We start from the raw sequence: 16,309 nt of genomic DNA on the forward strand, positions 1-16,309 counted from the left end.
GGCGACGTGCAAGCGTGGGAGGTGCGGGCGCTCGATGCATGCGCGCCCGCATCAAACGTCCGATTTAGAGAATTTTCAACTATCACCCGAGCAGAGCAATGCAGCGATGTGAGCAGTAATCCATACAGAAGCAGTACACACACATTTAGAGATTGACTTGTTATTGTTCTTAGCTGCAAAAGCTTGTAAAAAAAAGAAAGATAATTGCCGGCCGGGCGCAGGTGGCACGGCCAACGGGATCAAGATGGGCAGTATGGCCAACAGCAGCAGTAGGATGGGCACTGGTGGCCAACGGCGAGAGCGGGATGGGCACAGTTGGCTGATGCCGGGAGCGGGCAGGGGCAGGCACAGATGCGCAGCTGCGCGTAGAGGGGTGATGGCAGGAGCGGCTGGCACATCTAGCCACGGGGCTTGGTGCACAGTGGCGATGGCGCAATCGGTCGACGAAGCTTGCCACCCTTGACTCCATCTCCATGGAAGGAGGAGCTTCTCTGACTTAGAGAGACATGGGTGTGTGAAGCCCACCCCCACGGGTCCACGTGTCAGCGACACATGAGCCTCATCCCATCTCCATAGCTTGATCCGAATGAGGGCAGGAGAATCAAAACAGAGGGATAGTTGTGATATGACATGAGAACATAGAAACGTCAAATTAACGTACGTGCTATTTTTGGATGGTCGGATGGAGTATCTTCTAGAGCCTGATTTACTTCTAGAGTATGCTATTTTGTGGATGGAGGATGAGATGGAGTATGCTTTTACTCGATCTCCCCTGCACCGCTGAAGAAACCACCAGAGAGTAGGAGAGTAGGTTATGTAGCTAGCTCCGACACCGCGTCAGTCGTCATGCCCAAACTCTACCAACAACCCAGCACCAATGCCTGCTAGATTTGGAGCTCTCTCCACACCCATCTCGTACTTGAGTTCTAAGTGAAAGGGAAAGAAAAAAGAAAAAGAAATCCCCATTTCCTCGCCCTCGCTCCCACTGACAGTGGTGGTAGTAATGTGGAGACTCAGAGCTCAACCCGGTGATGCTCAGGATCCAAGATACTAACGTGGACGGCCACTACAATGGGTACTACCCAGTCGTTACCACATTGGCAACACCGATAACAAGGTTTCTGTTGCCACACAAGTAAATTGCTCCCTTTCTTCATTTGCCGGGTAGAGATATGCCGACCTCAAGGTCGAGCATGGCACCAATGTCAGCGAGGGTTCAAGGTGATCAAGTGAAGTGCGGTGTTAGGGAACACGAGCGAGGGGCCAACGAATTTGATGTGGAGTATGGTACCACCACACCGGTGGTGCCTACCATGGAGTATACAGAAGAGAGAGTGGGAAGCCATAGCACAATAAAGCCAAATTGAAATTAAGTGTGAAACTAGCTGGTTCAAAGTGAAAAAGGATACTCCACTCTAGGACTAGGTCAAAGGAAAAGTTCTTCAATTGCTAATGTTATGAGATCTGTTCCGCTTAATGTTTCTTTTAGAAGAGTTTTAGTTGGTTAGAATCTTGTTTATTGGCATGAGTTGTGCGCTTCTATTGTACATATTCAGTTGAATCAATCTCCTAACATTTTTAAATGGAATTATCATCAAAATGGTTTGTTTTCAGTAAGGTCGATATATCTAGCCTTAATTAATAATGGTTATATTGATAGAAATAAGTTTATTTGGAAGCTTAAAATGCCGCTTAATATTAAGATCTTTATGTGGTACTTGCTTAAAAGGGTTGTGTTAACCAAATACAATTTGGCAAAACGAAATTGGAATGGCAGCTTAAGATGTTGTTTCTGCATGAAAAATGAGACTATTCAACATCTTTTTATGGATTGTTATTTTGCAAAATTTGTTTGGAGAGCGGTACAATTCTCTTTTGGTTTATACCTCGCTTCTTCCATACCTCATATGTTTGATGATTGGCTTTGGGGGTTGACAAGAAAAAGAGAAAACTAATTCTTGTAGGAGCTTCTGCTATATATTGGGCTCTGTGGTTGAGTAGTAATGATATGGTTTTTGACAAATCACCATCTATTTCATATATGCAGGTAATTTTCAAGCAACATATTGGCTCTGATTTTGGGCACAGCTGCAAAAGTGTAATGAAGATGGAGAGCTCTTGAAGGTTGCATGTCATAAGTTTGAGACGCCGGTTATACAACTTTTTACCAACTATGGATGGAGATTCACAAATAGACTTGAATAATTATGTGTTTCTTATCTTGGTATGGTCACTTTTATAATGCTTGGGTGTGTTTAATTCTATTTGAAATACACTCTTTGTATGAGTGTTAGATTGTAATAATTGGTTGTATATCTGTTGAGCAAAGACCGAAATGTTATCTATTCCATTATTAAAAAAACAACTCTAGGACTAGGAAATAAAAATATGGCGCATTATTTAATTTACTCTAAGTTAAATAAACCATATGGTTTTTTATATCAGTGAACGAATGCCTAATTTGTTTTTTTTCTCGTTTCACGGGCTTTTGCGTGAGAAAGATGAGACTGGCAATTTATAACTATCTTGGCTGGGGTGGGGCTATGCTTCGACATACGTATCCCGTGAGCGAGAATTTAGACTATTTACCATCGAATTCGCGTGCCTCAACTTTTTTACCACTTAATTTACATGCCCTCTATAAAATATATTATTAGGACTGCTACTTAGTCCATTTGGTACCACTTTCTCTGTTGTTTTTCATGTATTACTTATTTTTTAATTCCATTTGTATATTTTTTTGGACATTTTTTTCCTTGCGCCCACCTATCTCTCTCTGGATCAAATCTATCGATCCCTCCTCCAGGCTGAGCACCGAGCACCACAGCCACCAGCGACGCCACCACCCCACCTCTCCGCCCTACCACCGCGTCGTGGCCCCACTACCCCGCCGCCGAGCAGCCGCCGCCAGGGTGCGCCACCCCCACCACCATGCCGCCGAGCGGCGCCGCCCCACCACCCGAGGTCGACACCCCCACTGTCTCCACCGCCGAGCGCCGCCCCCACCACCGGCATCGGCGCCCCTGAGCGGCACCACCCCACCGCCACACCGAGGAGAAAGACGGGCGCACCGCCACCAACGCTAGCACACATTTTTGCAAAATTGTTGTACAGTGGTCTGAGTGGGTGACGGCGGTGGGGTGGCGTCGGTCGGCGGCAGGGTGGTGGCACCCGGCGTCGACGGTGGGGTGGCGGCAGTGGGGTGGCGTCGGTCAGCGGCGGGGTGGTGTCGGTTGGCGTCGGCGGTGGGGTGGCAGCGGTCGGCGGCGGGGTGGTGGTGCCCGGTGTCGCGGTGCTCGGCGGCGGTAGGGAGGCGCTCGGCCTAGCGGTGGTGGGGAGCGAATGAATGCTGATCCAAAGAGAGATATTTCTCCGTTGGGAGTACGTATACATATTTCGAAAGATTTTTATGATCATATCACACAGATTTTTTATCTTTAGATTAAAATCCAATAGAAAATCGTTCTCCCTTCTCTCTTTGGATCTGATAGGTGATAGGTAGGGAGAAACAAAAGTAAGTGATGAAAATAGTGAAAGTGGTACCAAATATAATAATTAGCAATCCTAATGCTATATTAATCAAGGTATGTAGATTGGATGGTAAAATCTAGAGGTGCGAATTGAGTGCTATATTCTCCCCGTACGCGGTACGCCGTATACAGTATACGTATCTCATATGAGTATACACCGTACACGAATAAAATTTGAAAATAAACTGTTCATCGATTTATTTTACAAAAATATACCGGATGATGAATGATTTGCACAAATATACTACCGGTATCGTAGTTTGGAAGCGCGATACCAAGGTTCGCGAAAGCAAAACGCGATACCGCCACAATATCGCACTATCAAAGAGCGAGGGCGCATTTGAGCTGGCGATATCGCGCGTGGGAAAAGCGATACCGCGACGATATCGCTCTCCCATAGAGCGAGAGCGCCACGTGGAGAAACCGACTCGTTTTGGCTGGTGGGCCGAACGGTGTCGCTTTTTGAAAGTGCGAGAGTGAAATCAGTCTCGTAATCCCAACGCGCGAGACTGAGAGTGTCGTTCGACCCACGTTGTCGCAATCCCGGGGCGCGAGTGGGCCCGTGGTCTCGCACGCGCAAAGCGCGATACCGAATTACCGATATCGGTATCGCTGTCCCGGTGCGCGAGACTGACGGAGCGCGGAGATGGGGAAGGGAGAAGAGTGGGCCCGCAGTATCGCCAGTTGAGTGCGCGAGAGCGCCTCGCTATCGCTCTTTGAAAGAGCGAAACCGTCGCATGGATTTTTTTTGGGTGACAGTCGCGGTATCATTTTTTGGAAGCGCAATACTGGCCACCGACACCTCCCTTCAGTCTGTACTATTTCCCCCTCTCTCTCTTTAGCTTTCTTTTTGCACGCCGTAGCTTCCTTTTTTGCACACCGTGGAGCAATCACATCCAATCCATCTATTTCTCCTCTGCTCACTCTTCGAATTAAATTTAAAAATGTACTATTTATTTAATTTTTTTCATAAATATTTGGGACACAACCTAGTAGCGAAAATATACCGTCGATCTCGTACAATCAATATGCGAGAACTACGTATGCGTGACGACACGCACAGTCTCGCGTGGTGAAAATGTGAGACCGTGCGGTATCTCGCGAAGAAAATGCGAGAGCGAGGAGGATGCGAGATTGAACGGTCTCGCACATCCAACATGCGAGACCGAAAGAGCACGTTATTTTTTAGCGATTAATTAGTGATTAATTCTCAATTAGCGAATTAATTAATCTCTAATTAGATTAACTAATCACCACTTAATTGCTAATCAGGATCATTAGTCGATAATGATTGGCGCTGGCGGCTTCTATCATTGCGGTATCGCTGGTTGGCCGCGCGAGACCGAACGGTCTCAGCGACTTTGCCGCGCGACACCGCGGGGTATCGCACCGTCGCTCCGCGAGACCGCGGTTTCGCACACCGATTGCGCGAGAACGATGGTATATTCTTGCTAACTAAATTACATCTCGAATATTTATAAAAAAAATAAATGAATAGTATATTTTGAAATTTAATTCCTCACTCTTTTATCATTTTGCTGTCGTCTTGGAGCAATCACCGATGCCGTCACTCTCGCCGGTCCCACAGCCGCGGTATCGCGCTAGCACTGCTCGATAGCGATTAGCATGGCAGGCGATTGCATGGAGCGAACGCTATCGCGAATTGGCGGCGCGATACCGCATGCGCTCTCGCACTAACAAAGCACGAGACCGCTTTTCCGCGGGGCCCACGTCGTCCGGCTGTGGTTGCGTCAGACCGTTGGCGGTATCGCGAATTGGTTGTACGAGACCGACTCGGAATCGCGCTTTCGAAGTGCGAGACTGATGCTCTCATTTCTAATTAGCGATAGCGCCCACACTATCGCTAATCCATTAAGCGATATCGCGGTCTCGCGGTATGAATGTGCGACGACGGTATATATCCGTAAAACTTTCCCAACTCAGTATATTAGTGCAATTTCGGTAGAAAAAACGTATATTTCCAAAAATTTTTCCACCGTACACCACCGTCACCGGCACGCACGTATGTAGACGATCCACCCGCTACCGCGACCCATCCCCAATCGCCGATGGACGCCGCCGCGCCCGCGCCGCCTGCCTCGCCGCCGCTCGCCGTGCACCTCGTCACCGGCGGCGGGTCCTCGCCGGAGCACGCGCTCCTCCTGCGCTCCCTCGCCGCGGCGCGCGTCGTCGCCCTCGACGCCGAGTGGAAGCCGCGCCGCCGCGGCCCCGCCGTCGCCGATGACCCTTCGGCGGCGGCGGCGGCTACTCCGCCCCCGCCGCAGTTCCCCACGGTCACGCTCCTCCAGGTGGCATGCCGCGGCGACGGCGACGGGGGAGGGGCTGCGGCCGCCGAGGTGTTCGTCGTCGACCTCCTCGCGGTGCCGCTGGCCGAATTGCGGGAGCCGCTGCGGGAGCTGTTCGAGAGGCCTGAGGTGCTGAAGCTGGGGTTCCGGTTCAAGCAGGACCTAGTGTACCTCTCGGCCACCTTCGCCGCTGCCCTCGGCTCCAGTGCCGGATTCGAGAGAGTAAGTGGGGATCGATCGAATTGCTGCTGTGGAACACGCCTTGAACCCTTTCTTTTACTTCATGTAATTTGGACTTTGGGAGGGTAATAATTAGTGAAACCAAGTAGTACTAGCTGGCACAGGCTTGAATTAAACTCACTCTGCCTCAGGTTCCCCATTGAACATTGTTTGATTACTCTCGTGGTAATGGGATTAAACTCCGCTGCATTCGTTTTCGCTAGGTGGAGCCTTTCTTGGATGTCACCAACGTTTATTACTACCTGAAAGGCCATGACATGCAAAAGAGGCTTCCAAGGGAGACCAAGAGTTTGGCAACAATTTGTGAGGAACTGCTTGGTGTTTATTTATCAAAGGTTAGTTTGGTGGACACTAACAGCTTTCATTTGTGAATATTTTTGTTTGCTGGACATTCCCTGATGACCATGTGAATCAATTCTTTTGGAAATATTTCAATTTACCAGATAGCATACATAGACTTGTATAATTCTAAGTTAGCTAGAATTAGGATACCCAGATAAGGATAATGGTTAGTGTTTTGTTCATTGAAATAAGGGCTACTTACTGTTCAGTTCACTGCAATTTCAACTAAATTTCCCAGTCGCTCGCAATTTATGCAAGGGCCATCGAGTCAGCATACCAGTCGTTCCATGGCATACAGTCCCATACTCCCATTGCACTTACCTTGAAAGTTCCTGGTGAAATTGAAACTGGATGATAGGACAGGAGAATATGGGCTTTCTGGCCCCATAAAGGATTCAATAATTACTGGAAGACAACTGATAGAGTTTCAAGTAGGAGCTATTAATTTAATGCATCCTTTTATTTTTCAAGTAAGGTGTAATTTGTGCAAAATATAGGAGTAGGTGCATTTGTTAACTTAGTCGCACATTGGCAAGTTAGTGCGAAACTCTCTCTCCAGTCACAAATACTTGTTATTTTCAATACACTTCCGATCAAGCTTTTAAAGTTTGTCCTTTGTTTGCACCTATTCGATGTTATGGAAGGCAGCATTAGTTATATTATTTGCTTAAGGAACTGTTTTGTTGAATTGCAAGTGATTTAAGATTGTTATCTTAATTTTTTCTGCTAGGAACTTCAATGTAGTGATTGGTCATACCGTCCCTTAAGTGAAGGTCAAATACAATATGCTGCATCTGATGCCTACTATTTACTCGACATATTTGATCTATTCCATCAAAAAATCAGAACTGAAGGTACATCTCATGCTTAACTCAACTGTTTAATCATGGGATTGGAAATATCACATGCATGCATATTTCCCGTAAATTTGAAGCTATTTTTCGCATTTCATGCAAACATGATTGATAGACACAATCTTTCCTTCCCTTCAATTCCCTCTTGAACTAGATTATATGACCAATGTTTAGAGGGAATATGCTTTAGTCATTTTTTGGTGTCACTGTCAACATAGAGCCATTCATGACACGAGCAACGCATTATCATGGTGGGTTAAACATTATATGGAAGATGGACAAAAGGTGGGTGGGTTCAATGGCGAGGAACTTAGGTAAACTATAAGGCCATAGACTGGAGGGAGAATGTATTCGAATTTGCTGGTGCTCTGCAGTTCTATGAGCTATATATCCCTTTCAAGTTAGCATGTTGACTCACAGAACTTACACTGAAGATATGAGATGGATGCTAAGAAGCTGCTGCCCTTGTAAACAACTGTCAGATCAATTAAGATGGCTATAACACGGTCATCTCTCAGGCCTGTAGTAGAGAAGGTGCATGGAGAATGGAGATGATGTCACCCTGCACATGCACAAAAGCTCGTCCAGAACTCACAAGAGGGTATAATGAAGCTGTTCACTGTGCTGGTTGCACACTCACATTCACTGCTCAGAAACTTTTGCCTCACCTCTGGTGCAGAGATTCAGGTAGTCAACACAGCAACACTCCACTTACAGGCTTTGTTGCAAGACATGTAGCTAAGCTGACTTAGTACAGTTGACAATCACAATAGAGCTCTAGATGGGAAGTATGTGAAGGACATAGGGTGTTGCTGTTGTTCTTTTTCTCTATAAAATACATTTCTCTCCACGGTTTTCTTTGTGCTACTTTCCCAATAGTAGCATAAGGGTGAAGAGAGGCATACAAGTTTGATAGTGAGAGAGAGAATGTCTCGACTCTACAAACATTCTGCATGCAATGCAACAAAGGTTTGAAATTTGTGGGCGACATGCATGTGCTTGTGTGCATGTTATTTCCAGAAGTTAGACATTCTTTTCTTTAATGTTTACTTGTGGGCAAATATTTCTCTTTTGAGAACGTGGGAGCTATGAAAGTGTGAATGAGTTGATTGCTAATAAATCATGCGGGTTGTCTTTTCTAAACTTATCAACAAATATTGCAGGGAAGTGTTTGCCTACAAATGAGCTAACATCAGATGGCCATTGCCCCCAAAGGGACGCAGAATGTTCTTCATCTGAAGATGCTGTTTGCTTTGATGACTATTTTACATCCGTTGTGATGAAGTACGCTGAGAAGATTTTGCTTACAGAATCAGATACAAAACCACATTCATCAAGACGAAAAGAAAAACAAAAACTTGCAACCAATGCCAAATGCAAAGAAAAGTTTGAGGGCAGTACTGAATGGCAGGGTCTTCCTCCATGGGATCCTTCTGCTGGTGGAGATGGCTGCCCAAAATTTTTGTGTGATGTGATGGTAATAGCTTCCCTCGTCCCTTTACATTCAACAGTGGTTTTTATATTTTTATCCAAGTACTGTTTCATGAGATGAACTTGAAAAAGAATATGATTCACTCTATACAAAATAGCTTAGTTATTTTCCCTGTTTGCAAATGCTGCAAGGGTTGATATGGAGAAAATTTGGACAGATTGAGGGTTTAGCTAAGCACTTGAGATGTGTTGGAATAGATGCTGCTACTCCATCCTCAAGGAAGCCTGAACCAAGGTCTTCTCTAGAAGTTTTGCAAAAAATGTTATAACATTCTTAATGTCTCTATGAATTGTCATTTTTATGTTTTCGTTTATGTGCTTATCTTTATCATGTAGGGAACTGTTAAATCAAACCTATAAGGAAAGAAGAGTATTACTTACAAGAGATGTCAAGCTCTTAAAATATCAATATTTGGCAAGTAACCAGGTATACAGAGTGAAGAGCCTTCTCAAACATGATCAACTGGCAGAGGTATGCACATTTTTTTTTTCTGTCTTCAGTTTTATTGATCTGCAAAAACTTAAGTTACTGTAAATGTTTTATGGCCCAATCTTATTGATTACACAGCAAAAAATCAGAAGATTGATTTCAGTTCTCTTTCTTTTGTGTGTGTGCGACTGTCTGTGTGTCAACAATCACTCAAGGCCAAGTGAAACTTAAATTTCTGGCAGGAACTGGTACAATGTCAGCCAAATCACAGAAGAAACTTTTCTACATTACCAAGAAAAATGTGCAACCACTTTGACAGTTTTGTCTAGACTCCAGAACTTCTGTAGTTATATACATATGGTGTATTAATATTTTATTTTTTTGAAGTAAAATATAGACATAACATTGACTAGAATCATACGTGGATACAAAATTTTCCAGCTGAAACCACAGTATAGTACGCGTACTTATCTCCAACTTCCAAATGAGGAGATTCTGTAACTCATTGATTGGCTTATTAACTACTGAAAATACGTGTTGCAGGTGATTGATACTTTCCAGTTAAAGATATCCGAGGATAAGCTTATGTCGAGATGTACAAAGTGCAACGGAAGATTCATCCAAAAACCGCTCACACTCGATGAGGCTATTGAAGCTTCAAAAGGTTTCCAGATTATCCCTTCCTGCCTCTTCAAGCGAAACTTGGAGTTCTGGAAGTGCACTGACTGCAACCAGCTCTATTGGGAGGTACTTATCCGTTCCTGTTTCCCAAACTACCCTACCCATATTCTTTCTTGTATCCAACTAATTTTGGACATTCACAGGGTACTCAATACCACAATGCAGTTCAGAAGTTTTTGTCAGTATGCAACATTAGCGACTGAGGAGCGCAATACTAATATATACTATTGCCGTATTACGGAGGAGTGCCAAGCTGCAGAGACTGTCTGACCTTTGGGGTTTTAGTCGCCCAGGATGGTGAAGATTTTTCATTTTATCGGTTTGCCATTCATCGTTTCTTTTTTTTCTCATTGCCCCGCAGTTGTTGTAAATAGCCAATCACTTCATCCGTTTCAAATAATAGTGGTGTGGCCCCCCTCAGCCACCTGGGATCGAATTCCCACTAAACTGCAAAAAGAAAGACAAGGCTGAGAACGGAAGGAAACTGCTTGTTAAGTTGTACTACTACTGTACTTGAGACATGCAACAATACAGTTTAACTTGGGAAATTCCATACGTTGCCCATCTCCGTGACTCCATTCCCAGCGGTAACCCATTCTCTATCCTATGTTTTTACCTATCCTGCATTTTTACTTTCCTGCGTTCCAAGGAGGAGAAGCATTTTTTAGTTGCTGAAATGCTTAGGGCCTTTTTATTTAGAATTATAAGCCAGCTATGAGTCAAAAAGTATAAATCTAATCAAATAAGTTCTTTTGTTAGGCTGTTTTAAAGCACAAGCCACTGTTACACTATTAAGTAAAAACAGGTTGGAGTAGCTTTCTTGAGTATGACTTTGGCTTCGAAACCACCGGCATATAAAATATATGAGAAAAAAAAATGGCTTAGAAGTTTAAACCAATAAACCTAAAGCTAACCAAACCATGGTGCATAAATCAGAATGGATGTCATGCTTAATTTTGGGTTGCTGCAAGCTAGAATATAATATAAATTTCTTTTGACTTAAATATGATCGTATCTCATGCATGTGTCCCCAAAACAGTACTCCCTCCATCATAAAATATAAGTATTTTTAGATCTTGACGTGGTCTTCGAGATGGTACTTTGATCAAATATATCTATAAAAGTAAAATATTTTAAATAAAAAGAGCTGAATATTCTGATAGTTTGTTTAATGATAAATCTAGCATCATCAATTTTACATAATTGATCTTTTATTTAATTATTAATAGTTACTTTTTTATTTTTTTTATTATTAATAGTTAAAGTTATAAAAATTTGACTTGTCACTATGCTAAAATGCTTATATTTTGGAACCGGGAGAGTAGCTGACTAGCTGTTGTTATGCTTGTTAGGCCACTACTACGCTTTTCAGGCCGCTATATTTCAGATAGCTATTTGAAAGCACTGCCTCGTCACAACCAACGGACAAGGCATATTGGCACTAACCTTCAAGCAATGTTTTTAGCGTGCAAGGAAGAGGTCGCTCACCAAAAGACTCCTGGGACACCTATGTATTTCTTCCGTTCCCAACAAGATATATACTCATGGCCTCTTATACTCATGGCCTCACATCAAATATTTGGATATATGTATGGAGCATTAAATATAGATAAAAATAAAAATTAATTGCACAATTAGAAGAGAAATCACGATACGGATCTTTTGAGCCTAATTAGTTTATAATTAGCCATAAGTGCTACGGTAACACATATGTGCTAATGACGGATTAATTAGGCTCTAAAGATTCGTCTCGCGGTTTCCATGCGAGTTATGAAATTAGTTCTCATTCGTGTCCAAAAACCCCTTCGGACATCCGGTCAAACATCCGATATGACACCTAAAAATTTTCTTTTCCCTAACTAAACATGCCTTAAGAGTGACAAGGAGTTTTCAATCAAGTTACGTGGCTCATTCTCTCTTCCAGAAGCATTCGTTTTGTCAATTATCACCACTCAAGGAGACCGAAATTCTGTGAAAAACAGTCTGAAGCCTACGTTCAGCAACAATGTGCTGACATAAATGGGGGAGATTTTTGCAGGAACTGAACTCCGGTTCACCATTTTAACAACCACCAAACTTTCCATATCCACAAGATTACATGTTTATTTAAGTTACAGTCTACACTCTCCACTAGAGTTCTTAAAGGAAGTGGCATGAGCAAACATGCAGCAGCCTCCAACCTGTAGGCAAATTCTAAGCTACAGTAACATTTACAGGTTCTTCCTACACCTATGCACATACTACAGATTGCAGTGGTGAAAAAGTTCAGTTTTTTCACTACTTCAGATACCGTGTTTGCACAAAGTTCGCTTGTCCCTCGTTGCAAACACACAGAAGCTTGTGCCCTGATGTTCTTCATATGGTCCTCAGATATCTGCATTGATTCCAAATATACGGACCTTGTGCATGTTTGGCAGTTTTGCTACCACTAGTACCAGAACTGCAATGGTGTTGAGGAAAAGCATTGGCTGTTTGTAGTCGGTCAAGTGTGACGCGATCAGGTACCTGCAACAAAGTGTATGAGCATATCTTAGAACATGCCATTCAAGAAAAAAGAGCATCTCTGTTGGCCTGAGAGTTAAAAGCATCATAGGAGAATCAACTAATGCAAAGAACAGATATTACTAATAGGATATCCATGATCTTAACAGAAGGCCATTGCCTGAAAATAATACCAGAATTCCAGAAAGCGACTTCAACAAAAAAAGAAGCTAATCTACTTTCTCCTTAGTCAGAAGATGCTCGATCATGATGACAACCCTTTCTTAACTTACTCTGGAACTAACAGAATAACGTGAAAAGCAAGTAACATCGATATGCAACTTCCGATCACATCAGTTATATGAATCAAACTTTCCATTTAAGTGCAATGCAAATAAACATGCACAATCCTAATCAGAATCAGTTCTAGCCTTATAGAACTAAACAAACAATAGTCTTAAGAGCAGGAAAATGAACCCTTGTTTATTAATCATCCAGACAGCCTTCCTGTCCACGTTTCACACACAAAAAAAAAAGGCAGGAAAATAAATTCCTTCACAATGGACGATGCTTCCACCCCAGAAATACTTATTGTAATAACAATTATACATTTTGAGTTCTTTCTACAACTACAACAAAATCCCATGATGAAGTACATTAGGTTGAAATGGAAATGGAACTTACAGCACCACAGGTACCACAGTCAAGAACTTCCTGTTACGAGTAAGTTGCTGCCCGTTATCAATTTGTTCCCACCAAGTTAGTCTGTTGTAGATGCCTTGGTCATCAGCAGCAAATGGAGTTCCCTTCTTCCAATGGAAGAAGTGATAAGTGATCTGCCAAAAAAAATTAAAATAAAATTTACTTAAATATGTAGTACTAGTAGCTGAATGTTGAGGACTACAAATTGTAGACATCTAACTCAAGCCCTCTTACAGATATAGAAGCAATGTTTTATTGTGTTAAAGGGAGAAAGAAAATGGTAGAAAGAATCAACTCCAACATAATGTGTGCTAGCAGCTTGCTGCTGATGGCCTTAAAATTACTTTGCTTCGTTACATAGAGAAATTTGTTCAAGCACATATCCAGCCCAACAAACCATTTGCCACACACAACCACCCAGTATGACAAAGTACATATGACAATTGTCAACCCATAATTCTATCAATGCAACGTTTGCCAATTAGGACAATCAAGAAACGTATGCAAGTCCAGAAATAAAGCACGACGCACAAGCACAACATAATCTGGATTTAACATTTAACATTTTTTTAAGCGCAATGATGTGAACAGTGAACAGATTCTTGCATCAACTCACTGCTAGTTGTTTTATACTGAAGGCGTAGTTGGACTTTGGACTTTGGAAAAGTCCAACCTGAACAGATTGTACATACACCAAGAAATCTATTTTGACTTTTGCAAGGTTGGAATATACTCGAGACAAACTAGCAGAGAAAAAGGTAAGGAAGACTATTCCCTGATATTTCAGCTTGCGAAATCGACGCTTCTTTGAGAAAAAGATATTTGTGAAGAAGAAAAAAATTATCTCCGCAAGTTGGTGTGTTCCTCGATTCCTTCCGCCACTGTATCTCATCAAAGATAGTACCAAAGAAGAATAGCAGCAGAAGCGACTCTCAGATCGGGTGCGTGAGACCAACACGCGACAGGATAGGACTAGCTAGCGGCGCTAATCAAGAACGGATCGGACTAATGAAAGAAGGAGCAAACTCGCCGTCAATGAATGGATGGATGGATGAACGAATCGGGGGGCGAGGCGGGACGTACGGCGAAGTGGGCGAGGTTGACGACGGTCCAGGCGATCCCGGGGGAGCAGGCGGAGACGGAGAGGACGAGCAGCCAGGCGAAGAAGAGGAGGAGGATGTAGGTGGTCCACACCCCGGGGTACATGAACCACTCCGTGTTCTTGTTCACGTCCACCGGCGGCGCCGCCTCCACGTAGTAGGGGTAGGACCCCGCCCTCCGCCCCATCTCCTCTCCCTCTCCCTACTCCGGCGGCGGCGGCGGCGGCGGCGGCGGTCGGATCTTGGCGTGCGGTGCGGGGGTGGTTGGCGCGCGTGGTGAGTGGTGGTGCTGGTGCTGGTGATGGTGTGATGATGATAGTATTGTGTACGGGGTGGGTGTACTAAATCCGGTGGGGTGAGGGATTGAAATATCTAGGAGGAGTCCGAGTTGCGTTCTGGATTGTTCCGTGGGCGGAGGGGGTTACAGGGAACACTCTCCGGCGACCCAGCTGGGAGCCGGGGACTACTAGGTGGGTGTGGATTGGGTACGGATTTGGTACTCCTCACTCCACCCACAGTACCAACAACTTGCCTCCTCGTTGCTGTCTGAGAAATTGGGAGTAAACTAATGGAGGAGCATGGCTGGGTTTTGATGAAAAATTTAATAATTTGACACTTTTTTCGTTGTCTAATTACTTTAATTGACATTTGTGAGGATGACATGTGGGACCATCTGAGTGAATGAAAGTGGGTTAGGATGAATAATCGAAACCCATTGAAAAGAGTGTTAAATTATCAAATCTCTCGGATTTAGATACAGGAGCCAAAAGTTGTTGGCGTGTACATATAGGGCTGGAAACGAGCCGAGCCGAGCCTTGCAATGGCTCGCAACAAGCTAGGCTTGGCTTGGCTCAGCTCGGTTTGGGAAACGAGCTAAAACATGAGCTCAGCTCGGCTTGTTTCCTGGCTCGAGCCAGCTCGAGCTAGCTTGTGAGCCTTCCGTTGAAGCTATAGAATTTGCAATCATTAAGAAAAACAATAACAAATCATCACCATGTAAAATTAAAATAACTTTATATATTCATTTCATCAAAATATAGATAATAAATTACATATTGACAAATAATAACTCCACTAGAAAATAAAATCATCCATATAAATACATGATGGCCTAGGCTCACGAGCCAAATCAAGCGGCTCGCGAGCTAGCTCGGGCTCGGCTCGTTTTAGGAACAAGCTGAAAAGGAGGCTTGGGCTTGGCTCGTTTAGCATTCAAGCCGAGCCGAGCTAAGCGAGCTCGGGCAGGCTCGAGCTGAGCTCACGAGCCCAAGCTTTTTTTCCACCCCTATGTACACATGTAAGGTATTAAATGCAAACTAATAAAGAAAATAAATTATAGAATCTGTCAGTAAACCGCGAGACAGATTTATTAAAAACCTAATTAATCTGTTATTAGCAAATGTTTACTGTATCACCACATTGTCAAATCATAGAGCAATTAAGCTTAAAAGATTCGTCTCACAAATTAGTCGCGATCTGTGCAATTAATTATTTTTTATCCTATATTTAATATTTCATGCTGGTATTCAAACGTACGATGTGACAGGGTGAAAAATTTTAGGGTGGGATCTAGAGAGGGCCTAAACAAGGCCTATATTTGTACGTCTGGATTGGTGTGTCTCTATCTATCTTTCTTCACATATCATCTGGACTAAGAACGAACGTGTTAAGCTATAAACTTCCATCTATCTTTCTTCACATATCATCTGGACTAAGGACGAACGTGTTAAGCTATAAACTTTATAGTACAAGTTACTTCTAATGGGTCCCACCAATATCAATCTCTTTCACATTTTATCTCTCTTTCTCTCTATCCTCTCTTTCCCACCAGCAAGAAAGCTGAGGTCGGAGAAAGTGAGGCACCGGGGCTGAGCGGCGGCGGCCGATAGGGCGGTCCAAGCGGCGACGGCATCGGGCAACGGGGTGGCCCGAGCGGCGATGGTGCCGGCTAGTGGTAACAAATCTTAAACCTCCATTTTAAATGAACAACAGTGTTTAAGTTTCCACTGCATATATATAATTTGCAACTACAAAATTTTCCCTTCAACACATGATGGAGCGGCCCCACATCTCTGTCTCTGTCTCTCTCTCTCTCTCTCTCTCTCTCTCTGTGACAGGTGGCCCTACTGGTACCGCGTCCTTGCACGCCGGC

General features: G+C 43.7%; 2 protein-coding genes across 2 annotated transcripts; one reads left to right on the forward strand and one right to left on the reverse strand.

The window, feature by feature from the left end:
* Positions 1–5,533: 5,533 nt before the first annotated feature.
* LOC127779425 (uncharacterized) lies at positions 5,534–10,429 on the forward strand. Its single transcript, XM_052306197.1, has 8 exons — positions 5,534–6,058; positions 6,280–6,411; positions 7,149–7,272; positions 8,436–8,749; positions 8,922–8,998; positions 9,100–9,235; positions 9,737–9,940; positions 10,018–10,429. Exons 1-8 carry the CDS (start codon positions 5,600–5,602, stop codon positions 10,075–10,077), a joined length of 1,506 nt encoding a protein of 501 aa, XP_052162157.1. The 5' UTR covers positions 5,534–5,599; the 3' UTR covers positions 10,078–10,429.
* A 1,474-nt stretch (positions 10,430–11,903) lies between these two features.
* LOC127779426 (uncharacterized) lies at positions 11,904–14,656 on the reverse strand. The gene is made up of 3 exons (XM_052306198.1): positions 14,141–14,656; positions 13,040–13,191; positions 11,904–12,379 (listed from the first exon to the last, which is right to left on the reverse strand). The coding sequence occupies exons 1-3, from the start codon at positions 14,342–14,344 to the stop codon at positions 12,241–12,243; spliced, it is 495 nt and encodes a 164-aa protein (XP_052162158.1). The 5' UTR covers positions 14,345–14,656; the 3' UTR covers positions 11,904–12,240.
* Positions 14,657–16,309: the final 1,653 nt, after the last annotated feature.

Source organism: Oryza glaberrima, chromosome 7 (genome assembly GCF_000147395.1).
Source record: "Oryza glaberrima chromosome 7, OglaRS2, whole genome shotgun sequence".
NCBI classification, from domain to species: Eukaryota; Viridiplantae; Streptophyta; class Magnoliopsida; order Poales; family Poaceae; genus Oryza; species Oryza glaberrima.

Excerpts from the sequence above, each read along its gene's own strand:
- LOC127779426 (XM_052306198.1), bottom strand. The coding sequence starts at position 14,344 with ATGGGGCGGAGGGCGGGGTCCTACCCCTACTACGTGGAGGCGGCGCCG. Across the intron at positions 13,192-14,140 it reads TCAACCTCGCCCACTTCGCC|ATCACTTATCACTTCTTCCA; the intron begins GTACGTCCCGCC and ends TTTTTTTGGCAG. Across the intron at positions 12,380-13,039 it reads ACTGTGGTACCTGTGGTGCT|GTACCTGATCGCGTCACACT; the intron begins GTAAGTTCCATT and ends ACTTTGTTGCAG.
- LOC127779425 (XM_052306197.1), top strand. The coding sequence starts at position 5,600 with ATGGACGCCGCCGCGCCCGCGCCGCCTGCCTCGCCGCCGCTCGCCGTG. Across the intron at positions 7,273-8,435 it reads TCAAAAAATCAGAACTGAAG|GGAAGTGTTTGCCTACAAAT; the intron begins GTACATCTCATG and ends CAAATATTGCAG. Across the intron at positions 8,999-9,099 it reads TCAAGGAAGCCTGAACCAAG|GGAACTGTTAAATCAAACCT; the intron begins GTCTTCTCTAGA and ends TTTATCATGTAG.